The sequence below is a fragment of the Ammospiza nelsoni genome, chromosome 30 (assembly GCF_027579445.1).
Source record: "Ammospiza nelsoni isolate bAmmNel1 chromosome 30, bAmmNel1.pri, whole genome shotgun sequence".
Classification (NCBI taxonomy): domain Eukaryota; kingdom Metazoa; phylum Chordata; class Aves; order Passeriformes; family Passerellidae; genus Ammospiza; species Ammospiza nelsoni.
This window is the reverse complement of record NC_080662.1, coordinates 4,932,878-4,959,182: the sequence shown is the minus strand read 5'-3', so window position 1 is coordinate 4,959,182 and position 26,305 is coordinate 4,932,878. Positions and strand designations below refer to the sequence as shown.

Genomic DNA, 26,305 nt, shown 5'->3' with positions numbered 1-26,305 from the left:
CAATTCCAGCTGCAAATAAATCCCTGGATCCTGAGCCTGGGGTTAAACTTCCCTGGCTTAAAGCATCAGGAAAAAAGGAGAATTTGGATTTCTATTTTAAATATCTTTGACAAATAAATCCTTGTCCCAGTTTTATCCCAGTTTTCCTCATTCCCTTGGGAGGGGAGCACAGGATTCCTGTCAGACAGAAAAGGATTCCATGATCTCCTGGATCCCTCAGTCCTCATCCCTGTGTAGTTCAGGGAGGAACATGGCAATGCTGCCTGTTATCCCTGATATGGAAAAATTCCGGGATTTTATTTATGCCGGAATATATTTATTTATTTTTCAGTATTTTACTTATGCCTCGCTACCTATAAAACCACCCCTGCTGCTCGTTCCACAAATAAAATCCTGCCTAAATTCAGCTACCTCCCAATTTTTTTTTTTTTTTTCCTGTTTCCCTGCCTTAATTCCACATTTTCCTCAGGCTTCTGGGAAGAACCTGAACCTGAACGATGAGAGCCAGCACGGGCTGCTGATGCAGCTCCTCAAGCTCACCCACAACTGCCTGAACTTCGACTTCATCGGCACCTCCACGGACGAGTCCTCGGATGATCTTTGCACTGTGCAGATCCCAACCAGTTGGAGATCAGGTGATCCCACCTGGGAAATGCTCCCAGGCTTTGGGTTTTTATAAATAAACCCAACTTTGCAAAGCCAGGGGTTAAACTCAGCCCTAAAACCCACCTGATTAATTCCTAGGGGATTTTATGTTGCTTTTAAAATCTCTTTTCTCTTCCAGTCTTTCACCTCTTGTTCCAAAAGCCAGGAAAAATGGATCTAAAAAGAAAAATAGGGAATAACTTGAATAACTTGGCACCTTTTTCTCACATCCTGCTGTTCCCAGCAGGCATTTGACAGGCACAGATTGTGTTCTTAAAATACTTTCCTGTCATTTTCTCCCAGTTCCAAGTGCCTGTGGGTGACTCAATTTCTAGGAAAAGCATTTAGCCTTAAAAATACAAAATCCTGGGAGAATTTTTCTTGGGGTTGTGGTGCTTTGGTGTGACAAATCCATGTGCCACAGGTGGTAAAATAAGGATTAGACCTGTGGGAAGCTGTAAATGGAGGTAAAATCCTCTTTTCTCTTGCAGCATTCTTGGATTCTTCGACCCTTCAGTTGTTTTTTGATCTTTATCATTCCATCCCTCCTTCATTTTCTCCTCTGGTAAGTCCAGGGTTAATTTTCCTTTATTTTAGGATTCCTATGGGAGATTCCCTGGGGATTCAGATAGCCCAGGTTGTGCTGAGGTGTCCAAATGCTGCTGAGAGTTTTGAAGCATCTCCAAGGTTGGATTTTCCCTAAAACCACTTTTTTTGCTGGAATTCCAACCTCCTTTCTCCTCACACAGCTTGGAATCTCCTGTTTGCTCATCCCCTTGAGGGAGCAACTCCTGTTATTCCCAAACAAAGTCCTAAAACCACAACAGGAATAGGGGGGCAAACCTGGGATTCCAGGTTTGGAATTTCTCCTTCCACCCTTCCAAACGAGGCCGTGTCCATTGGGATGGAGACACAACTGAGCTAAAAGTTGGACAATTTTTATTCTGGAAAAATAAAAAGTTGAATTATTTCTTCTGGAAAAAGTTGAATTATTTCTTCTAGAAAAATAAAAAGTTGATTGTTTCTTCTGGAAAAATAATTTTAAAAGGCCTTTCAGGCATTTATCTGATAAATATTTCCCATACTTAAAGCTTAGTGAAAACAAGGCTGAGAGGGAAGGGCCTTCAGAAAGAATTTTTCCAAGGAGACTACACTTATTCTGGTGGAGAGTTAATGGCTAATTCTGAATTTCAGGCCTTAAAAGGAGAGGTTTGAGGTGTGAGAATCAAATCTCAGGAGAGATTTGAGGTGTGAGAATCCTTTTTTTGAATGGAAATCTGAAATTATTCCATTGGAATCTCCATCCCTGGAGGTGTCCAGGGAAAACCTGGACTCAAAGCTCTGGGCTGGGTGCCAAGGTGGGGATCAAAGGTTGGATTCTCACCTTGAAGGGCTTTTCCAACCTCAGGAATTCCATAATTCTGTGATTTTTGGGATGGAGCTGTTGGTTTGGGTGCTGTGATTTCTGAGGAGACAGAATTGTTTGGTCCCTAAAGGAGCACCAAACCTCAATCCCTGCTCATGTCATGAGGGGAAAATTTCTTCATTTCCTTGTTTTCACCCCTGTTTTTGTGCTTATTCCCGTTTTTCTGTGTCCTGGCAGGTTTTATCCTGCTTGGTGCAGATCGCCTCCGTGCGCCGCTCCCTCTTCAACAACGCCGAGAGGGCAAAGTTCTTATCTCACCTGGTGGATGGAGTGAAACGGATACTGGAAAACCCCCAGGTGAGTATTCCAGGGGGGAACTGAGTCTGTGCATCCTCTCCAGCACATTTAATCCCAAAATATCATTTTCATGAATTTCATGGAAAAAATTTCTTGGAAAAAATCCTTTTTCACGTCCCACTTGGCGAAGTGCAACGTTGTCCTGCTCTTCCCTTTTCCTGCCATTCCACCACCAAGGAAGGTTCATGGTGGATATAAGAACAATTTCTCCATTGGAAGGGTATTTAAGGACTGGAAGCATCCCTGGAAATGCCCAAAAACCAGGAAATGTGCCAATTGCTGACTTGGTTTAATGGGCAGAGTGGGTTTTGCTGGGAGCTTGAACTTGTTCTCCGATTTCATGATGATCTGAGATTCTGGCAGGGGACAGCAGAGCTGCTCCTGTAGGAGCAATTCCTCAGTTGGAAGAGTATTTGAGGACTGGAAGCATCCCTGGAAATGCCCAAAAACCAGGAAAATTGGCAATTGCTGACTGGGCAGAGTGGGATTTGTTGGGAGCTTGGTTTTGTTGTTGCAGCTCTCTCTGATTCCATGATAATCTGAGTCTCTGGCAGGGGACAGCAGAGCTGCTCCTGTAGGAGCAATTCTCCATTGGAAGAGTGTTTAAGGACTGGAACCCTCCCAAAAAATAGGAAATGTGGCGATTGCTGACTGGGCAGAGTGGGATTTGTTGGGAGCTTGGACTTGTTCTCTGATTTCATGATGCTCTGAGCCTCTGGCAGGGAACAGCAGAACTCATCCTGAAAGAACAGTGCTCCATTGGAAGGGTATTTAAGGACTGGAAGCATCCCTGGAAATGCCCAAAACCCAGGAAATGTGGCAATTGGTGACCTGGTTTAATGAGCAGAGTGGGATTTGTTAGGAGCTTGGGCTTGTTCCAGTCATGGAATTGGAGCTGTCTCCAATTCATGATGATCTGAGTCTCTGGCAGGGGACAGCAGAACTCATCCTGTAAGGACAATTCTCCATTGGAAGGGTATTTAAGGACTTGAAGCATCCCTGGAAGTGCCCAAAAAACAGGAAAATTGGCAATTGCTGACTGGGCAGAGTGGGATTTGTTGGGAGCTTGGTTTTGTTGTTGCAGCTCTCTCTGATTCCATGATAATCTGAGTCTCTGGCAGGGGACAGCAGAGCTGCTCCTGTAGGAAGAGTGTTTAAGGACTGGAACCCTCCCAAAAAATAGGAAATGTGGCGATTGCTGACTGGGCAGAGTGGGATTTGTTGGGAGTTTGGGCTTGCTGTTGAAGCTGTCTCTGATTCCATGCTGATCTGAGCCTCCGGCAGGGGACAGCAGAACTCCTCCTTTAAGAACAATTCTCCATTGGAAGGGTATTTAAGGACTGGAAGCATCCCTGGAAATGCCCAAAAACCAGGAAATGTGCCAATTCCTGACTGGGCAGGGTGGCTTTTGTTGGGAGCTTGGTTTTGTTGTTGCAGCTGTCTCTGATTCCATGAGGGTCCATCCCAGCCTCTGGCAGGGGACAGCAGAGCTGCTCCTGAGTCCCCCTCCTCTTTTTGTCCCCTCAGAGTTTATCAGACCCCAACAATTACCACGAGTTCTGCCGGCTGCTGGCCCGGTTGAAAAGCAATTACCAACTGGGAGAACTGGTGAAGGTGGAGAACTACCCCGAGGTGATCCGGCTCATCGCCAACTTCACCGTCACCAGCCTGCAGGTACAGCCCTCCCCTGGCCTCTGCATTCCCTGGAAAACAGGGAATTTTTACAGAAATCCTGCCTGGATCATCCTCTGAAATCCTGAATGGAATCCATGTGGGAAGGCAGAGTTGTTGCCATGCCTCCAGAGGCTTTTCCATATCATAGCAGGGAATAAAAAAAAACGTGTTAAATAAGGTTTATTTTTAGGATTCTGTCTCACTTCACTGTTGCAATGCACTCAGGGGGATTGGGAGGAATTGGAATATCATGGATATTTCCACTGAGCTTTCCAGCTGTGTGTACAGCTCACAACCACAGCCCTGCACGGGGGAAGGTTTAAAAAACAAATTCCTTTGTTTGTGGAATTGGAATTCCTGGGAAGCAGCTCGGGCTGTGCAGTGTGTGGGAGCTGGGGGAGGGCTGGGATTCAGCTGCATGTCCTGGGAATTTGGGATTATCTCCCAGTGTTTCCTGAGTGCTGGGAACAACTGATCAATGTGTGCCCTGAAATTCCTGGTTCATTTGGCCAGTGCAAGGTGCAACAAGCTGAGCTTCAAACCACTTCCAACCTAAATTCTGTGGGAAAAACCTGTGTCAAACAACACAAATCATAACTCCCTGCTTTGTTTTCCTTCCCTTTTTCCTCTGGAAACACTGGGAATTTACTACCAACAGTGTGCTCTGAAATTCATCATTAATTTAGCAACTAGGCCAGTGCAAGGTGCATCAAGCTGAGCTTTAAACCCCTTCCAACCCAAATTCTGTGGGAAAAACCTGAGTCAAACAACACAAATCATAACTCCCTGCTTTCTTTTCCTTCCATTTTCCCTCCAGAAGCACTGGGAATTTACTCCCAACAGTGTCCCCTGAAATTCCTGGGTTATTTGGCAACCAGGGCATTAAAGGCCAGTTGAAAGTGCAACAAGCTGAACTTGCAAATTCTGTGGGAAAAAAATAAATCAAACAGCACAAATCATATGTTCCTGGTTTGTTTTCCTTCCCTTTTCCCTCTGGAACCACTGGGAATTTATTCCTAACAATGTGCTCTGAAATTCCTGGTTAAGTTAGCTACCAGGCCGTTAAAGGCCAGTGGAAGGTGCAGCGAGCTGAGCATTAAACAACTTCAAGCTCAAATTCTGTGGGAAAAACTCAAGTCAAACAACAGAAATCATAACTCCCTGTTTTCTTGTCCTTCTTTTTTCCCCTCCAGAAGCACTGGGAATTTGCTCCCTACAGCATGCCCTGAAATTCCTGGCTAATTTGTGAACGGGTGGAAGGAACTGAGCTTTAAACACCTTCCAACCCAAATTCTGAGGGAAAAATTAAAGTCAAACAACACAAATCATAACTCCCTGGTTTATTTTCTTTCTCTTTTCCCTGTGGAAGCACTGGGAATTAGCTCCCAGCAGTGTGATCTGAAGTTCCTAGTTAATTTGGTCAGCAGTTCAATGGAAAGTGCAGCAAACTGAGCGTTAAAAAGCTTCCAGGACAAATTCTGTGGGAAAAACCTGAGTCAAACAACACAAATTGAACTCCTTGCTTTGTTTTCCTTCTGTTTTCCTTGTGGAAGCACTGGGAATTTTCTCCCAGCAGCATGGTCTGGAATTCCAGGCTAATTTGGCCACCAGGCCAATGGAAAGTGCAGCGACCTGAGCATTAAACACCTTCCAGGACAAATCCTGTGGGAAAAACTCGAGTCAAACAACACAAATCATAACTCCTTGCTTTGTTTTCCTTCTCTTTTCCCTGTGGAAGCACTGGGAATTTGCCCCCAACAGTGTGCACTACCTGCTGAGCCTGTGGCAGCGCCTGGCCGCGTCCGTGCCCTATGTGAAGGCCACGGAGCCGCACATGCTGGAGACCTACACGCCCGAGGTGACCAAAGCCTACATCACCTCCCGCCTGGAATCCGTGCACATCATCCTCAGGTGAGGCCATCCCACACCTGGAGGCTTCTGCTGATGCTCCTGGGGCTGGGAGGGCTGGGAAGTGTCCAGGTGTTCCCCTGGAGAGGACATGGCTGAGGTGGCCCTGCCCACGGCACGGGGCAGGATGGGCTGGGATTTAAGTTCTTTCCAACACAAATCACAACTCTCTGCTTTGCTTTCGTTCTCTTTTCCCTCTGGAAGCACTGGGAATTGGCTCCCAACAGTGCCCTGAAATTCCTGGTTAATTTGGCAGTCTGGCCAGTGGAAGGTGCAGCGGGGCTTTAAACACTTCCAGCCCAAATTCTGTGGCAAAAACTTAAACTACACAAATTATAACTCCCTGCTTTGTTTTCCTTCTTTTTTCTTTCTGGAAGCACTGGGAATTTACTACCAATAGTGTGCCCTGAAATTCCTGGTTCATTTGGCAACCAGGCCATTAAAGATGTCCAGTGGAAGGTGCTTGAAACCTCTTCCAGCCCAAATTCTCTGGGGAAAACTTGAGTCAAACAACAGAAATCACAACTCCCTGCTTTGTTTTCCTTCTCTTTTCCCTCTGGAAGCACTGGGAATTTTCTCCCAACAATGTGCTCTGAAATTCCTGGTTAATTTAGCACCCAGGCCATTAAAGGCAAGTGGAAGGTGGAAGGAACTGAGCTTTAAATCCTTCCAGCCCAGATTCTGTGGGAAAAACTTAAACAACACAAATCATAACTCCCTGCTTTGTTTTCCTTCTCTTTTCCCTCTGCAAGCACTGGGAATTAGCTCCCAACAGTGCCCTGAAATTCCTGGGTAATTTGGCAACCAGGTGCAGCTGGGCTTTAAACCCTTGCAGCCCAAATTCTGTGGGAAAAAACCTGAGTCAAACAACACAAATCACACTCCCTGCTTTGTTTTCATTCTCTTTTCCCCTGTGGAAGCACTGGGAATTTGCTCCCAACAATGTGCTCTGAAATTCCTGATTAATTTAGCAGCCAGGCCATTAAAGGTCGGTGGAAGGAACTGAGCTTTAAAACTTTCCAGTCCAAATTCTGTGGCAAAAACTTGAATCCAACAACACAAATTGTAACTCCCTACTTTGTTTTCATTCTTTTTTTCCTTCTGGAAGCACTGGGAATTTACTCACAACAACGTGCTCTGAAATTCCTGGTTAATTTGGCAAGCAGGCCATTAAAGATGTTGTCCAATGGAAGATGCTTGAAACCTTTTCCAACCCAAATTCTGAGGGAAAACCTTTAATCAAACAACACAAACTGTAACTCCCTGCTTTGTTTTCCTTCTGTTTTCTCTCTGGAAGCACTGGGAATTTGCTCCAAACAGTATTCCCTGAAATTTCTGATTAATTTGGCAGCTCCGCTATTCAAGGCAAGTGGAAGATAAGATAAAATGAACTGATCTTTAAATCCTTCCAGTCCAAATTCTGTGGGAAAATCTTGAATCAAACAACAAAAAATGTAACTCTCTGCTTTGATTTCATTCTTTTTTTCCTTCTTCCTGAAATTCCATTGGGAATTTACTCTGGGAATGCACTAAGAAATTCCTGGTTAATTTGGCAAGCAGACCATTAAAGATGTTGTCCAATGGAAGATGCTTGAAACCCCTTGCCACCCAAATTCTGTGGGAAAAACTTGAGTCAAACAACACAAATCACAACTCCCTGCATTGTTTTCCTTCTCTTTGGAAGCACTGGGAATTTGCTCCCAACATTTGGCAAGCAGGCCACTAAAGATGTTGTCCAGTGGAAGGTGCTTGAAACCTTTTCCCACCCAAATCCTGTGGGGAAAACCGAACCATTCCACAGTTGTGTGAATTCCACAACCCGCATCTCCTGTCAGTGAAACCAGGGATCTGCTCCTCCTGGGAGTTCCCTGTCCCATTTTCCATGTGCTTTTTGCAGGGATGGCCTGGAGGACCCTCTGGAGGACACGGGGCTGGTGCAGCAGCAGCTGGACCAGCTGTCCACCATCGGGCGCTGCGAGTACGAGAAGACGTGCGCGCTGCTGGTGCAGCTCTTCGACCAGGCCGCCCAGTCCTACCAGGAGCTGCTGCAGAGCGCCAGCGCCAGCCCCATGGACCTGGCCGTGCAGGAAGGTCAGCCTGGACTGGGAATGGGGGCTCCTTCCCAAGGGAACTGGCCTGGGAAATCCCTGCAGAGGAGAGGCATCCCTCTGTGCATCCCTCCCTATGGTGTGGTTGCTCCTTGAGCAGGGTTTCCTATCCAGTGCTGCCCATCCCATCCCACCCCACAGATCTGTATCCCATCACATCAATCCCAATCCTATCATAAATCCCATCCCATGGATCCAAATCTCATCCAATGGATCCCATCTCATGGATCCCAATCCCATCCCAAATCCCATCCCATGGATCCCATCCCATCAATGGCACCACCAGCCCCATGGACCTGGCCGTGCAGGAAAGTCAGCCTGGACTGGGAATGGGGGCTCCTTCCCAAGGGAACTGGCCTGGAAAATCCCTGCAGAGGGGAGGGATGGTGTGGTTGCTCCTTGGGAGGGGTTCCCTATTCAGTGTTGCCCATCCCATCTCATCCCATGGATCCCAATCCTATCGTAAATCCCATCCCATGGATCCCAATCCCATCCAGTGGATCCCATGGATCTCAATCCCATCCCATGGATCCCAAATCCTGTCATATATCCCATCCCATGGATCCAAATCTCATCCAATGGATCCAGTCCAATGGATCCCATCCCATGGATCCCAATCCCTTCCCAAATCCCATCCCATGGATCCTAAATCCCATCCCATGGATCCAGTCCCATCCCATCCCAATCCCATCCCATGGATCCCAAATCCCATCCCATGAATCCCAAATCCCATCCCATGAATCCAAATCCCATCCCATGGATCCCAGTCCCATCCCAAATCCCATCCCATGGATTCCAATCCCATCCCATCCTATCCCAATCCTATCATAAATCCCATCCCATGGATCCCAAATCCCATCCCAAATCCCATCCATGGATCCCAATCCCATCCCATGGATCCCAATCCTATCATAAATGCCATCCCATCCTATCCCAATCCCACCCCATGGATCCCAAATCCCACCCCATGGATCCAAATCCTATCCCATGGATCCCAGTCCCATCCCAAATCCCACCCCATGGATCCCAATCCCATCCCATGGACCCCAAATCCTGTGGATCCCATCCCATCAGAGCTCCAGCGCCAGCCCCATGGACCTGGCGGTGCAGGAAGGTCAGCCTGGCCATGGGGCGGGGGCTCTTTCCCAAAGGAATTGTTTTTCCAGAGGTGTTGTTCCTGGAGAATCCCTTGCTGAGAGAAGGGATTCCCAGGATTTGGGGAAATTTAGGATATTTCCTTGCCTTCCTGTTGAAGTTAGGAAGGTTTTCCCCATCCCATCCCGTGGATCCCAGTCCTATCATAAATGCCATCCCATCCTATCCCAATCCCATCCCATGGATCCAAATCCTATCCCATGGATCCCAGTCCCATCCCAAATCCCATCCCATGGATCACATCCTGTGGATCCCATCCCAGCAATCCCATCCTATCCCATAGATCCCATCCCCATCCCATCCCATCCTATCCCATGGATCCCATCCCATCCTGTGGATCCCATCCCACCCCATCCCATCCCACCCCATCCCATCCCATCCCATCCCATAGATCCCATCCCATCCCATGGATCCCATCCCATCCATCCCATCCCGTCCCATCAATCCCATCCCATCCCATCCCATCCCATCCCATCCCATCCCATCCCATCCCATCCCATGGATCCCATGGATCCCATCAATCCCATCCCTCTTTTCCCTGCTCTGGGCTCTGGGTGTGGATTTGCCCCTCCCCACAGGCTGGAGATGGTGCTGTCCTGCAGCTCATCCCATTTTCCAGGGGGAAAATTGATTTATTTTGTGAAAAATGAATTTATTTGGGATTTCTTTTGCCCCGTGGTGCCAGCTGTGTGTGCCTTGGGTGGGTGGCACCCCTGACAGTGTCCCCAGGGCAGAATGAGGTCCCTCACCCTGCAGCCACTAAAACTGTGATTTTCCCAAGGGAAAAAGCAGATTTATTTTGGGAAAAATGGATTTATTTGTGATTTCTTTTGCCGTGGGTGGCCGCTGTGTGTGCCCAGGGCGGGTGGCACCCCTGACAGTGTCCCCAGGGCAGAATGAGGTTCCTCACCCTATGGCCACTAAAACCGTGACTTTTCTGAGGGAAAAAATGGATTTATTTTGGGAAAAATGGATTTATTTGGGATTTCTTTTGCCGTGGGTTGCCGCTGTGTGTGCCCTGTGTCGGTGGCACCCCTGACAGTGTCCCCTGGTGTCCCCAGGGCAGAATGAGGTCCCTCACCCTGCAGCCACTAAAACCGTGACTTTTCTGAGGGAAAAACAGATTTATTTTGGGAAAAATGGATTTATTTGGGATTTCTTTTGCCATGGGGTGGCCGCTGTGGGTGCCCTGGGTCGGTGGCACCCCTGACAGTGTCCCCTGGTGTCCCCAGGGCAGAATGAGGTTCCTCACCCTATGGCCACTACAACCGTGACTTTTCTGAGGGAAAAAACGTATTTATTTTGGAAAAAATGGATTTATTTGGGATTTCTTTTGCCGTGGGGTGGCCGCTGTGTGTGCCCAGGGCGGGTGGCACCCCTGACAGTGTCCCCTGGTGTCCCCAGGGCAGAATGAGGTTCCTCACCCTATGGCCACTACAACCGTGACTTTTCTGAGGGAAAAAACGTATTTATTTTGGGAAAAATGGATTTATTTGGGATTTCTTTTGCCCCGTGGTGCCAGCTGTGTGTGCCTTGGGTGGGTGGCACCCCTGACAGTGTCCCCAGGGCAGAATGAGGTCCCTCACCCTGCAGCCACTAAAACCGTGACTTTTCTGAGGGAAAAACAGATTTATTTTGGGAAAAATGGATTTATTTGGGATTTCTTTTGCCCCGTGGTGCCAGCTGTGTGTGCCTTGGGTGGGTGGCACCCCTGACAGTGTCCCCAGGGCAGAATGAGGTCCCTCACCCTGCAGCCACTAAAACCGTGACTTTTCTGAGGGAAAAACGTATTTATTTTGGGAAAAATGGATTTATTTGGGATTTCTTTTGCCGTGGGGTGGCCGCTGTGTGTGCCCTGTGTCGGTGGCACCCCTGACAGTGTCCCCTGGTGTCCCCAGGGCAGAATGAGGTCCCTCACCCTATGGCCACTACAACCGTGACTTTTCTGAGGGAAAAAACGTATTTATTTTGGAAAAAATGGATTTATTTGGGATTTCTTTTGCCGTGGGGTGGCCGCTGTGTGTGCCCAGGGCGGGTGGCACCCCTGACAGTGTCCCCTGGTGTCCCCAGGGCGGCTGACGTGGCTGGTGTACATCATCGGCGCCGTCATCGGCGGCCGCGTGTCCTTCGCCAGCACGGACGAGCAGGACGCCATGGACGGAGAGCTGGTGTGCAGGTAGGGAGCTGCAGGGGAATCCATTGGGATATTCCAGGAAAATCCATCCAGGAATTCCAGGAAAATCCATCCAGGAATTCCAGCAAAATCCACTGAGATATTCTAGCAAAATCCACCCGGGAATTCCAGCAAAATCTACCCAGGATGTTCCAGATATTCCGGGAAAATCCATCCAGGATATCTCACAAAAATCCACCTGGGATATTCCATTAAACCCACCCAGGATATTCCATGAAACCCACCTGGGATATTCCAGATATTCCATGAAATCCACCCAGGCTATCCCAGAAAAATCACCTGAGATATTCCAGCAAAATCTACCTGGGATATCCCAACAAAATCCACTGAGGATATCCCAGAAAAATCCACCCAGGAATTCCAGCAAAATCCACCTAGGATATTCCATTAAACCCACCCAGGATATTCCAGAAAATCCATTTGGGAATTCCAGCAAAATCCACTGAGATATTCCAGCAAAATCCACCTGGGAATTCTAGCAAAATCTACCCAGGATGTTCCAGATATTCCAGGAAAATCCATCCAGAATATCTCACAAAAATCCACCGGGGATATTCCAGGAAAATCCATCCAGGCATTCCAGCAAAATCCACCAAGACATCCCAGAAAACTCCACCCAGGAAATTCCAGATATTCCAGCAAAATCCATCAGGATATTCCAGAAAAATCCACCCAGGAAATTCCAGATATTCCAGCAAAATCCATCAGGATATTCCAGCAAAATCCACCCAGGAAATTCCAGAAAAATCCACCCAGGAAATTCCAGATATTCCAGCAAAATCCATCAGGATATTCCAGCAAAATCCACCCAGGATATTCCAGCAAAATCCACCCAGGAAATTCCAGATATTCCAGCAAAATCCATCAGAATATCCCAGAAAAATCCACCCAGGAAATTCCAGATATTCCAGCAAAATCCATCAGGATATTCCAGAAAAATCCACCCAGGATATTCCATTAAACCCACCCAGGGTATTCCATGAAATCCACCTGGGATATTCCAGATATTCCATGAAATCCACCCAGGATATCCCAGAAAAATCCACCCAGGAATTCCAGCAAAAATCCACCTGGGATATTCCATTAAACCCACCTGGGATATTCCAACAAAATCCATTTGGGAATTCCAGCAAAATCCACCCAGGATATTCCAGCAAAATCCACCTGGGATATTCCATAAATCCACCCAGGATATTCCAGCAAAATCCATTTGGGAATTCCAGCAAAATCCACCCAGGATATTCCTGCAAAATCCACCTGGGATATTCCATAAATCCACCCAGGATATTCCAGCAAATCCCACTCCCAGAAAGCTGGGAGAGCATTATTCCCATTTTTCCAGCTCTGATTCCAGTGGGAAATCCAACTGGAAAGGGATGGAGGGGGCTGGGTGCTGCTGCTGATTCCCAGTGGGAATTCGGGTTGTGACAGGGAATGAGGGTGGAAAAAGGAATTGTTCATCAATTATTGATTCGGGAATATTTTGCATGGAAATACTGGGAATTACTGGGAATGTTGGGCTTGGAAAATTGGGATTTTATGATGTCATGACCTGGGGTTTTGGGATTAAAATTCAGTGGGAATTCGGCTTGTAGCAGAGAATGAGGGGGAAAGAGCAGGGAAAATTGAATTTTTGTCCCCCCTTTTCTCCCCCATTTCTTCTCCCCCCCTTTTCCCCCCTTTTCATTGCGTTTTCCTCTTCTTTCCCCCCTTTTTCCGCTTTCCCCCCATCTTCCCCCCCTTTTCTCCCTCTTTTCTCCCACTTTCTTTCCCCCCCGTTTTCCCTCCCTTTCCTCCCATTTCTTCCCCCATTTCTCTCCCCCCCTTTTCCCACTTCCCCTTTCCCCCTCCTTTTCTCCCCCTTTTCTCCCACTTCCCCCCCATTTTCCTCTTTTTCCCCCCTTTTTCCGTTTTCCCCATCTTCCCCCCCCTCCTTTTCCCCCACTTTTCCTCTTCTTTCCCCCCTTTTTCTGTTTTCTCCTTCTTTCCTCCCCCCTTTCTCCCTCTTTTCTCCCCCTTTCCTTCCCCTCCTTTTCCTCTTTACCTTCCCCCTCTTTTCCCCCTTTCCCCTTTCCTTTCCCTCTTTCCCCCACTCTTCCCCCTTTGCTTTCTCCCATTTCCCCCTTTCCTTTTTCCCTCTTTCCTTTTTCCCTTTCCTTCTCCCCGTTTTCCTCTTTACCTTCCCCCCTTTCCCCCTTTTCCCCCTTTCCTTTCCCACCTTTTCTTCCACTTTTCCCTTTTCCTTTTCTCCCTTTCCTTCCGCCCTTTTCCTCTTTACCTTCCCTCTCTTTTCCCCCTTCCTTTCCCCCCCTTCCCCCCTTTTCCCCCTTGCCCCTTCCTTTCCCCCTTCCCCCCTTTCCTTTTCCATCTTCCCTTTCCCCCACTCTTTCCTTTTCCCCCTTTCCTTCCCCCTTTCCCCTTTTCCTTCCCCCTTTCCTTTTCCCCCTTTCCCACCTACTCTCCTACTTTTCCCTTTTCTTTTTCCCCTTCCCCCCCTTTTCCTCTTTTCCTTCCCCCTCTTTTCCCCCTTTCCTTTCTCCCCTCTCCTCTCCCCTTTCCCCCCTTCTTTCCCCCTTTCCTTTCCCCCATTTCCCCCCTTTTTCTCCCCTCTCCTTTCCCCCTTTCTCTCCCCCCATTTCCCCCCTTTCCCCCTTTTTCTCCCCCCTTTTCTCCCCCATTTCCCCTCCATTTCCCCCTTTTCCCCTTTTCTCTCCCCCCTTTCCCCCTTTCCTTTCCCCCATTTCCCCCCTTTTTCTCCCCCATTTCCCCCCTTTTTCTCCCCTTTTTCCTCCCCCATTTCCCCCCTTTTTCTCCCCCTTTTTCTCCCCATTTCCCCCCTTTTTCTCCCCCATTTCTCCCCTCTCCTTTCCCCTTTTCTCTCCCCCATTTCCCCCCTTTCCTTTCCCCCATTTCCCCCCTTTTTCTCCCCATTTCCCCCGTTTTTCTCCCCCTTTTCCTCCCCCTTTCCCCTCAGGGTGCTGCAGCTGATGAACCTGACCGACTCCCGCCTGGCGCAGGCGGGCAATGAGAAGCTGGAGCTGGCCATGCTCAGCTTCTTCGAGCAGTTCCGCAAGATCTACATCGGGGACCAGGTGCAGAAATCTTCCAAGGTGGGCAGAATTCCCAAATTCCCAAAAATTCCCCCTCTCCCCTCAAAAACCAGCCCTCAGTCATTCCCTTCTCCTCGTTTTGTCTGCACTTCGCTCCCGTTTTCTGTCACTTCTCAGCGTGTCTCCTCAAAAGAAATCCCATTTTTGGGATTTCTCCTCATTTGATCTGGAGTTAAATCGCACTTTCTGGGATTTCTTCCTGGAATTAAATCCCATTTCTATGATTTCTCCTCATTTTACCTGGAGTTAAATGTCATTTTCTGGGATTTCTCCCAGAATTAAATCCCATTTTCTGTGATTCTTCCAGGAATTAAATCCCATTTCTGTGATTTCTCCTCATTTTAGCTGCAGTTGTATTTCTCCCAGAATTAAATGCCATTTTCTGGGATTCTTCCTTGAATTAAATCCCATTTCTGGGATATCTCCTAATTTTAGCTGGAATTAAATAAAATTTTCTGTGATTTCTCCTGAAATTGAATCCCATTTTCTGTGATTTCTTCCTGGAATTAAATCCCATTTCTGGGATTTTTTCTAATTTTTCCTGGAATTAAATGTCATTTTCTGGGATTTCTCCCTGAATTAAATCCCATTTTCTGTGATTCTCCCAGAATTAAATCCCATTTTCTGTGATTCTTCCAGGAATTAAATCCCATTTCTGGGATTTCTTCTCATTTTAGTTGTAGTTAAATCCCGTTTTCTAGGATTTCTCCCAGAATTAAATCCCATTTTCTGGGATTTCTCCTGAAATTAAATCCCATTTTCTGGGATTTCTCCCAGAATAAAATCACATTTTCTGGGATTTCTCCCAGAATTAAATCAAATTTTCTAGGATTTCTCCCAGAACTAAATCCCATTTTCTGTGATTTCTCCCAGAATGAAATCCAATTTTCTAGGATTTCTCCTGAAATTAAATCCCATTTTCTGTGATTTCTCCCAGAATGAAATCCAATTTTCTAGGATTTCTCCTGAAATTAAATCCCATTTTCTGTGATTTTTCTTGGAATTAAATCCCATTTTCTGTGATTCTTCCTGAAATTAAATCCCATTTCTGGGATTTCTCTTAGAATTAAATCCCATTTCTATAATTTCTCCTCATTTTCCCTGGAATTAAATCCTATTCCTGTGATTTCCTCATTCATTCCCAAATTTTTACTTTCCAAACACTGATCTGGGATCAAAATATTGGGAATTAGAGATGTGGATTTGGCTTTTCCCAATTTTTTTTTATTCCTGGCACACCTCAAACACCCCCCTGAGTTTCTCCCTGCTATTAAAATTATAATAAATCTGAATTTCCTTCATCCCAAGGGATTTCTAGCTGTGCTTTGGGGTATAAAATCCATTTTTCCAATTAAAAATTAAAAAAAAAAAAGGGGGAATGTTGCTCTGGGATTGGGATTGGGATTTGTTCCTTCCTGGAGGAGAAATTGGATTGGGGTCAAATCCTTTCCCAGGGAAAATTCCAGAGAAATCCACTCAAATCCTGGCTGGGTTTGGAGGTGGAGCACAGTTAAATCCAATTTTTTTAGGGAATTTTCCTGGAAAAACTCAAATCCTCCTTTTTTAGTCTCAAGCCATGCTGCTAAGACACAAAAAAAAAGATTAAAAATCACAAAAAAATCAGGATTATGAGATTCCATCAACCCAATGTGCAAACCCCACAACATCCCTTTTTCCCGGAGAGGGAAAATCAGATTTTTGGGGGAGAATTCCCAGTTTTCCTGGCAGTTTGGAATTCTTTTTTTTCCATGTTTTTTTGGGCAGCTGTACCGGACGAGAAATTGAATTGGGGTCAAATCCTTTCCCAAGGAGAATTCCAGAGAAATCCCCTCAAATCCTCGCTGGGTTTGGAGGTGCACCACATTTATATCCCAATTTTTTTAGGGAATTTTCCTGGGAAAACCCAAATCCTCCTAAGCCATGCTGCTAGGACAAAAAAAAAAAAAGGAAAAATCACGAAAAAATCAGGATTATGAGATTCCATCAACCCAATGTGCAAACCCCACAACATCCCTTTTTCCCGGAGAGGGAAAATCAGATTTTTGGGGCAGAATTCCCAGTTTTCCTGGCAGTTTGGAATTCTTTTTTCCATGTTTTTTTGGGCAGCTGTACCGGAGGCTGTCGGAGGTGCTGGGGCTGAACGATGAGACCATGGTGCTGAGCGTGTTCATCGGGAAGATGTGAGTGGCCCCTGCAGGATTCCTGGAATTCTGGAATTCCGGAATTCTGGAATTCCTCACCCCAAAAACCTGGGGATTGCTGCTGCTCCTGGGAGGGGGTTTAGGGAGCTCGGGGAGTTTAGGATGGGATTTTCCAAATGCCACAAAAATTCCAGGTGTAGCCAATCCCACAGGGTCTCAGAGGCCTGGAATCCCGGGGAATTTCAGATGCAGCCAATCCCAGAAATTCCAGTGCAGCCAATCCCACAAAATACCAAGAGTAACCTGGGATCCCACAAAATTCCAGGTGTAACCAATCCCACAGATTTCCAGCTGCACCCAATCCCACAGAATTTCAAGGGCCTGGAATCCCTCAGAATTCCATGTGGAGCCAATCCCAGAAATCCCAGGTGCAGCCAATCCCACAGAAATTCCAGATGTAACCAATCCCCACAGAATTCCAAGGGCCTGGAATCCCACAGAATTCTAAGGTGCTGCCAATCCCAGAAATTCCAGATGCAGCCAATCCCACAGAATTCCAGGTGTAACCAGTCCTACAGAATTCCAGGTGCTGCCAATCCCAGAAATTTGAGATGTAACCAATCCCACAGATTTCCAGGTGCACCCAATCCCACAGAATTTCAAGGGCCTGGAATCCCTCAGAATTCCATGTGGAGCCAATCCCAGAAATTCCAGGTGCAGCCAATCCCAGAAATCCCAGGTGCAGCCAATCCCAGAGAAATTCCAGATGTAACCAATCCCCACAGAATTCCAAGGGCCTGGAATCCCACAGAATTCTAAGGTGCTGCCAATCCCAGAAATTCCAGATGCAGCCAATCCCACAGAATTCCAGGTGTAACCAGTCCTACAGAATTCCAGGTGCTGCCAATCCCAGAAATTTGAGATGTAACCAATCCCACAGATTTCCAGGTGCACCCAATCCCACAGAATTTCAAGGGCTTGGAATCCCTCAGAATTCCATGTGGAGCCAATCCCAGAAATCCCAGGTGCAGCCAATCCCACAGAATTCCAGGTGTAACCTGGGATCCCAAAGAATTCCAGGTGTAACCAATCCCACAAAATTCCAAGTGTAACCTGGGATCCCACAGAATTCCAGGTGTAACCAATCCCAGAAATGTCAGGTGCAACCAATCCCAAAGAATCCCAGGGGCCTGCAATCCCTCAGAATTCCATGTGGAGTCAATCCCAGAAATTCCAAGTGTAGCAAATCCCACAGAATTCCAGATGTAACCAATTCCAGGTGTAACCAATCCCACAGAATTCCAAGGGCCTGGAATCCCACAGAATTCTAAGGTGTAGCCAATCCCAGAAATTCCAGGTACTGCCAGTCCCTCAGAATTCCAGGCGTAACCAATCCCACAGAATCCCAGGGGCCTGGAATCCCAGAAATTCAAGGTACAGCCAGTCCCACAGAATTCCAGATGTAACCTGGGGTCCCTGAGAATTCCAGATGTAACCAATCCCAGAAAATTCCAGGTGCAGCCAATCCCACAGAATCCCAGCTGTAAGCAATCCCACAAAATCCCAGGTGCAGTCAATCCCAGAAATTCCAGATGTAACCAAACCCAGAAATTCCAGGTATAACCAATCCCAGAAATTCCAGTGCAGCCAAACACAGAATTTCCAGGTGCAGCCAATCCCAGAAATTCCAGATGTAACCAAACCCATGGAATTCCAGGTGCAACCAATCCTGCAGAATTCCAAGGGCAGCCAATCCTGCAGAATCCCAGAGAATTTCAGGGGTAGCCAATCCCAGAAATTTCAGGTATAACCAGTGCCACAGAATTCCAGATGTAACCAATTCCAGTTGTAGCCAATCCCAAAAATTCCAGGTATAACCAATCCCTCAGATTTTCAAGGGCCTGGAATCCCTCAGAATTCTAGGTCCTGCCAATCCCAGAAATTCCAGGTGTAACCAATCCCAGAGAATCCCAGGTGCAGCCACTGCCACAGAATTCAAGTGCAGCCAATCCCAGAAATTCCAAGGGCAACCAATCCCACAGAATTCCAGGTGTACCTTGGCATCCCACAGAATTCCATGTGCTGCCAATCCCACAGAATCCCTGAGGCCTGGAATCCCAGAAATCCCAGGTCCGACCAATCCCACAGAAATTCCAAGTGTAACCAATCCCACAGAATTTCAGGAGCCTGGAATCCCTCAGAATTCCAGGTGCATCCAATCCCAGAAATTCCAGATGTAACCAATCCCACGGAATTCCAGATGTAGCAAATCCCAGAGAATTCCAAGGGCCTGGAATCCCTCAGAATTCCAAGTGTAACCAGTCCCAGAAATTCCAGCTGTAACCAATCCCAGGTGCTGCCAGTCCCACAGAATTCCATGTGCAACCATTCCCAGAAATTCCAGCTGTAACCAATCCCAGAGAATCCCAGGTGCAGCCAATCCCAGAAATTCCAGATGTAACCAAACCCATGGAATTCCAGGTGCAACCAATCCCACAGAATTCCAAGGGCAGCCAATCCTGCAGAATCCCAGAGAATTTCAGGGGTAGCCAATCCCAGAAATTCCAGGTATAACCAGTCCCACAGAATTCCAGATGTAACCAATTCCAGTTGTAGCCAATCCCAAAAATTCCAGGTATAACCAATCCCTCAGATTTTCAAGGGCCTGGAATCCCTCAGAATTCTAGGTCCTGCCAATCCCAGAAATTCCAGGTGTAACCAATCCCACAGAATCCCAGATGCAGCGAATCCCAGAAATTCCAAGGGCAACCAATCCCACAGAATTCCAGGTGTACCCTGGCATCCCACAGAATTCCAGGTGCTGCCAATCCCACAGAATCCCTGAGGCCTGGAATCCCACAGAATTCCTGGTGCTGCCAATCCCACAGAATTTCAAGGGCCTGGAATCCCACAGAATTCCAAGTGTAGTCTGGGATCCCACAGAATTCCTGATGTAACCAATCCCAGAGAATCCCAGGGGCCTGGAATCCCAGAAATCCCAGGTCTGACCAATCCCACAGAAATTCAGGAGCCTGGAATCCCTCAGAATTCCATGTGCAACCATTCCCAGAAATTCCAGATGTAACCAATCCCAGAGACTCCCAGGTGCAGCCAATCCCAGAAATTCCAGTGCAGCCAATCCCACAGAAATTCCAGATGTAACCAGTCCCCACAGAATTCCAGGTGTAACCTGGGATCCCAAAAAATTCCAAGTGTAACCTGGGATCCCACAGAATTCCAGGTGTAACCAGTCCCACAGAATTCCAGGTGCTGCCAATCCCAGAAATTTGAGATGTAACCAATCCCACAGAATTTCAAGGGCCTGGAATCCCTCAGAATTCCAGGTGGAGCCAATCCCAGAAATTCCAGGTGTAACCAATCCCACAGAATCCCAGTTGAAACCAATCCCACAGAATTCCGGGTCTATCCTGGGATCCAGGATTTCCACAGGACAATTCTCCCAGCCAAACACGATCCTGATGATTTCATTCCCAATTTTATGCCCTGTGCTACTGGGAGATGGGGAAATCAACCACGATTCCCAGAAAAATCCTGGGAAAATCCCATAAAATCCCTCTGATCCATGTTTTTCCTTCCCAGCATCACCAACCTGAAGTACTGGGGCCGCTGCGAGCCGATCACCTCCAAGACCCTGCAGCTGCTCAACGACCTCTCCATTGGATATCCTTTTGGGAAGGGCTCCCAAATCCTTGGGAAAAGCCACCCAGAAGTTCTGCTGGAATGGGAGCAGCCCCACATTCCCGGTTTTTCCCCCGGATTTTTGGGAATGAGGGGAGAGGAGGCCGGGATGAGGCTCGTGGGGGTGTTGATTTTTGGTTATTTGGGTCAGAATCCCGTTGGAGTTGAGCTTCCACAGGCAGGTTGCAGTTTTGTCTTCTGGTTTTCCAGGAATTCCACAAGTTTTAGGAATTCCAGAGGTTTCAGGAATCCTACAAGTTCCAGGAATTCCAGAGGTTTCAGGAATCCCACAAGTTCCTGGGTTTTTTCCCCCCACACCAAGAGTTGCACAATTTGGGTTATCCTTGGCACAAACAGAAGAGAATTCCCAATTTATTGAGAACCAGACAGAATTCCCAATTTGCTGAATAATCCAGCCCTAATCCCATTTTTCCAGCCTGGCCCTGGAAGTGTTTCCCAGGAATTCCAGAATTTCCAGGAATTCCACAACTTCCAGACCCTGAGTTTTCCCCATGACGTCTTCCCAAGCAGATATTTGCAAAATTTGAATTATCCTTGGAAAAAAAACAAAAAATTCCCAATTTCCTGAGTAATCCAGCCCAAATCCTGTTATTCCAGCCTGGCCCTGGAAGTGATTTTCCAGGAATTCCAGAATTTCCAGGAATTCCAGAATTTCCAGACCCCAAATTTTTCCCCAGGATGTCTCCCCAAGCCAAGATCAACAAAATTTGTATTATCCTTAGAAAAAAAACATAAATTTCCCAATTTCTGAGTAATCCAGCCCCAATCCCATTTTTCCAGCCTGGCTCTGGAAGTGTTTCCCAGGAATTCCAGAATTTCCAGGAATTCCACCCCTTCCAGACCCTGAATTTTTTCCCCAGAGATCACCAAGGCTCTCCCCAAGCCGAGATTTGCACAATTTGGATTAACATAAAATTCCCAATTTCTGGAGTATTCCAGCCCTAATCCCACTTTTCCAGCCTGGCCCTGGAAGTGATTCCCAGGAATTCCAGAATTTCCAGGAATTCCACAACTTCCAGACCTCGAGTTTTTCCTCAGGACGTCTCCCCAAGCCGAGATCTACAAAATTTATATTATCCTTAGAAAAAAAACATAAATTTCCCAATTTCTTGAATAAACCTGCCCCAATCCCATTTTTCCAGCCTGTCCCTGGAAGTGTTTTCCAGGAATTCCATAAACTCCAGGAATTCCAGAAGTTCCTGAGTTTTTCCCCAACGGTCACCAAGGCTTTCCCCAACCCAAGATTTACGAAATTTGGATTATCCTTGGAAAAACCCGTAAATTTCCCAATTTCCTGAATAAACCTGCCCCAATCCCATTTTTCCAGCCTGGCTCTGGAAGTGATTCCCAGGAATTCCAGAATTTCCAGGAATTCCACAACTTCCAGACCTTGAGTTTTTCCTCAGGACGTCTCCCCAAGCTGAGGTTTACAAAATTTGGATTATCCTTAGAAAAAAACGTAAATTTCCCAATTTCCTGAATAAACCTGCCCCAATCCCATTTTTCCAGCCTGTCCCTGGAAGTGTTTTCCAGGAATTCCATAAACTCCAGGAATTCCAGAAGTTCCTGAGTTTTTCCCCAACGGTCACCAAGGCTTTCCCCAACCCAAGATTTACGAAATTTGGATTATCCTTGGAAAAAACGTAAATTTCCCAATTTCTGAGTAATCCAGCCCCGATCCCATTTTTCCAGCCTGGCTCTGGAAGTGATTCCCAGGAATTCCAGAATTTCCAGGAATTCCACAACTTCCAGACCTCGAGTTTTTCCTCAGGACGTCTCCCCAAGCCGAGATTCACGAAATTTGGATTATCCTTGGAAAAACCCGTAAATTTCCCAATTTCCTGAATAAACCTGCCCCAATCCCATTTTTCCAGCCTTTCCCTGGAAAAATCCATGGGATTTTTCCTGGGAATTCCAGCAATTCCAGGAGTTGTGTCTCTTCCTTGACGCCCTGCACGTACAGCAGCGTGCGGAAGCTGGTGAAGCTCAGCGCCGTGCAGTTCATGCTCAACAATCACACGGTGAGCTCCTTCCTTCCCAACAAAATTCCCAGCAAAATTCCATCCTGGATCCCCTCTGGAATTCCATCTCCCTCCCTGGGTTTCTGCGGTGCTGGAGGAACCTCTGGAAAATTGGGGGTTTTTGGGTGGAATATTTTGGTTTTTTAGGGGGCGGCGTTTGGTGGCGCTTCGCATTCCCGAAGATTTTTGCTCTCCATGAAATCCAAGCTCATTCCTGGAAAATTCCCAGTGGGAGGGTTGGATTTGAGGTCCTTTCCAGGGTTCCATTCCGTGCTGTTCCCAATCCCAGCAGCATTTCCAGAGGGTTTGCAATCCTGGAGTTCAGGGATGATTTCCAGGAGGTTTTCCAGGAATTCCCGGAGTTCAGGGATGTTTTCCCGGCATTCTTGGAGTTCAGGGATTATTTCCAGGATGTTCTCCAGGCATTCCTGGAATTAAAGGAGGATTTTCAGGAATTCCTGGGCTTCAGGGAGGTTTTTCAGGTGTTTCCAATGGATGTTTTCCAGGCATCCCTGGAATTAAGGGAGATTTTCCAGGCAATTCCTGGAATGTTTTCCAGACATTTCCAGGAATGTTTTCCCTGCATTCTTTGAGTTCAGGGATAATTTCCAGGCATTTCCAAGAATTCCTGGAGTTCCCATAATGTTTTCCAGGCAATTCCTGGAATGTTTCCCAGGAATTCCTGGAGTTCAGGGATCATTTCCAGGAGATTTTCCAGGCAATTCCTGGAATGTTTTCCAGACATTTCCAGGAATGTTTTCCCTGCATTCCTGGAGTTCAGGGATGATTTCCAGGCATTTCCAAGAATTCCTGGAGTTCCCATAATGTTTTCCAGGCATCCCTGGAATTAAGGGAGATTTTCCAGGCAATTCCTGGAATTTTTCCCAGGAATTCCTGGAGTTCAGGGATCATTTCCAGGAGGTTTCCCAGGAATTCCTGGAGTTTCCAGGACGTTTTCCAGGCATTCCTGGAATTAAAGGAGGTTTTCCAGGCATTTCCAGAAATGTTTTCCCTGCATTCTTTGAGTTCAGGGATAATTTCCAGGCATTTCCAAGAATTCCTGGAGTTCCCATAATGTTTTCCAGGCATCCCTGGAATTAAGGGAGGTTTTCCAGGCAATTCCTGGAATGTTTTCCAGACATTTCCAGGAATGTTTTCCCTGCATTCCTGGAGTTCAGGGATGATTCCCAGGCATTTCCAGGAGTTCCCATGATGTTTTCCAGGCATTCCTGGAATTAAGGGAGATTTTCCAGGCAATTCCTGGAATTTTTCCCAGGAATTCCTGGAGTTCAGGGATCATTTCCAGGAGGTTTCCCAGGAATTCCTGGAGTTCCCATAATATTTTCCAGGCATTCCTGGAATTAAGGGAGGTTTTCCAGGCAATTCCTGGAATGTTTTCCCGGCATTCCTGGAGCTCAGGGAGGATTTCCAGAAATTCCTGGAGTTGCCAGGATGTTTTCCAAGCATTGCCAGGGATGTTCTCCAGGCATTCCAAGGGATTTCAGCCCCAGTTCCCAACCAGGAATTACATTTTCCCATGGAAAACAACCAGCAATCAACCTGAAGGATTCCTACCCCAGAGGCAGAGCCAGAATTCCTGGAATTCCCTTGGGAATTCAGCAGGAGGGAGAAAATTGGGGTTTGCAGCTGCAGGCTCCAGAATTCCATCAGTGCCCCAAACCCAGTGAATTTTTTGGGGTTCTGGATGCTCAGGATCCATCTCAAGCTTGGAAAAACCAGATTTCTCCATTTCCCACCAGATTCTCCCAATTTTTCTCTGGAAAAATCCCCTTTTCCACGTGGGAATTTTTTCCTGGTGCTCTTCCCTCCTCACCTCATCCCAATTTTTCCTTTTCCAGAGCGAGCACTTTTCCTTCCTGGGCATCAACAACCAGTCCAACCTGACGGACATGCGCTGCCGCACCACGTTCTACACGGCCCTGGGGCGGCTCCTCATGGTGGATTTAGGTATTTTTTTTTATTTTTTCCTGGGAATTCCCACTGAATTCCAGCTTTTGGGAGGTGGGTTATGGGATTTAGGGAGGTGGAGATCCACCAGGTTAAAGGGGGGTTGGGGTGGGAAGTGGAAAATCAGGAGTTGGGGTTGGTAAAGGGGAATTACCCCGTAAAAATGAGGGTGAAATTTTCACATCACGCCAAAAGTTGGGGGAAAATTTTCCATCCCAAAACTGGGGATTGAAATCCCAATAGGATTTGGGGTCAGTTTCCCATCCCAACAAGATTTGGGGATAAATTTTCCCTGGATTTCCCATGTTTTTGCAGGGGAGGACAAGCATCAGTAGAAGCAGTTAATGGGGGGTTTTTTCCATGATTTCCCATGGATTTCCCATGGATTTTTCCATGGATTTTTCCATATTTCCCATGGATTTTTCCATGTTTGTTTTCCAGGAGTGGATTAGGATCAGCACAAGCAGTTCATGGGGGACTTTCCCATAGATTTTCCATGTTTTCTCCATGTTTTTCCATAGATTTCCCATGTTGTTCCATAATTTTCCCATTTTTTCCCATGTTTTTCCATGTCCTCCAGAGGAGGACAAGGATCAGTACGAGCAGTTCATGAGGGATTTTCCCAGAGATTTTCCCATGTTTTTCCATGGATTTTCCCATGTTTTCTCCATGATTTTTCCAGGGGAGGACAAGGATCAGTATGAGGAGTTCATGGGGGATTTCCCATGTTTTTCCATGGATTTTTCCACAGATTTTTCCATGTTTTCCATGGATTCTTCCATGTTTTCCCATGGATTTTTCCATGTTTTCCACGGATTTTTCCATGTTTTCCATGGATTTTTCCATGTTTTCCCATGGATTTTTCCATGTTTTCCACAGATTTTTCCATGTTTTCCATGGATTTTTCCATGTTTTCCACGGATTTTTCCATGTTTTCCATGGATTTTTCCATGTTTTCCCATGGATTTTTCCCATGTTTTCCCATGGATTTTTCCATATTTTCCACAGATTTTTCCATGTTTTCCCATGGATTTTTCCATGTTTTCCATGGATTTTTCCATGTTTTCCCATGGATTTTTCCATGTTTTCCACAGATTTTTCCATGTTTTCCCATGGATTTTTCCATGTTTTCCATGGATTTTTCCATGTTTTCCATGGATTTTTCCATGTTTTCCCATGGATTTTTCCATGTTTTCCACAGATTTTTCCATGTTTTCCATGGATTTTTCCATGTTTTCCCATGGATTTTTCCATGTTTTCCCATGGATTTTTCCATGTTTTCCATGGATTTTTCCATGTTTTCCATGGATTTTTCCATGTTTTCCCATGGATTTTTCCATGTTTTCCACAGATTTTTCCATGTTTTCCATGGATTTTTCCATGTTTTCCCATGGATTTTTCCATGTTTTCCACAGATTTTTCCATGTTTTCCATGGATTTTTCCATGTTTTCCCATGGATTTTTCCATGTTTTCCACAAATTTTTCCATGTTTTCCCATGGATTTTTCCATGTTTTCCACAGATTTTTCCCATGGATTTTCCCATGGATTTTTCCATGTTTTCCCATGGATTTTTCCATGTTTTCCCATGGATTTTTCCATGTTTTCCACAGATTTTTCCATGTTTTCCATGGATTTTTCCATGTTTTCCCATGGATTTTTCCATGTTTTCCACAGATTTTTCCATGTTTTCCCATGGATTTTTCCATGTTTTCCATGGATTTTTCCATGTTTTCCATGGATTTTTCCATGTTTTCCCATGGATTTTTCCATGTTTTCCACAAATTTTTCCATGTTTTCCCATGGATTTTTCCATGTTTTCCACAGATTTTTCCCATGGATTTTCCCATGGATTTTTCCATGTTTTCCATGGATTTTTCCATGTTTTTCCATGGATTTTTCCACAGATTTTTCCCTGTTTTCCATGGATTTTTCCATG

General features: G+C 46.4%; 1 protein-coding gene across 2 annotated transcripts in view; it reads left to right on the top strand.

The window, feature by feature from the left end:
* The window catches only part of XPO7 (exportin 7), a 75,496-nt gene that overhangs the window by 24,063 nt on the left and 25,128 nt on the right, over positions 1–26,305 (top strand). For both annotated transcript variants that reach the window (XM_059490814.1, XM_059490813.1), the window contains exons 7-18: positions 470–635; positions 1,137–1,210; positions 2,249–2,368; positions 3,896–4,042; positions 5,781–5,953; positions 7,848–8,041; positions 11,284–11,389; positions 14,382–14,517; positions 16,624–16,697; positions 20,259–20,339; positions 22,336–22,399; positions 24,259–24,367. In XM_059490814.1, the coding sequence (XP_059346797.1) occupies positions 470–635; positions 1,137–1,210; positions 2,249–2,368; positions 3,896–4,042; positions 5,781–5,953; positions 7,848–8,041; positions 11,284–11,389; positions 14,382–14,517; positions 16,624–16,697; positions 20,259–20,339; positions 22,336–22,399; positions 24,259–24,367 (1,444 nt within the window). The remainder of the gene's footprint in view (positions 1–469; positions 636–1,136; positions 1,211–2,248; positions 2,369–3,895; positions 4,043–5,780; positions 5,954–7,847; positions 8,042–11,283; positions 11,390–14,381; positions 14,518–16,623; positions 16,698–20,258; positions 20,340–22,335; positions 22,400–24,258; positions 24,368–26,305) is intronic.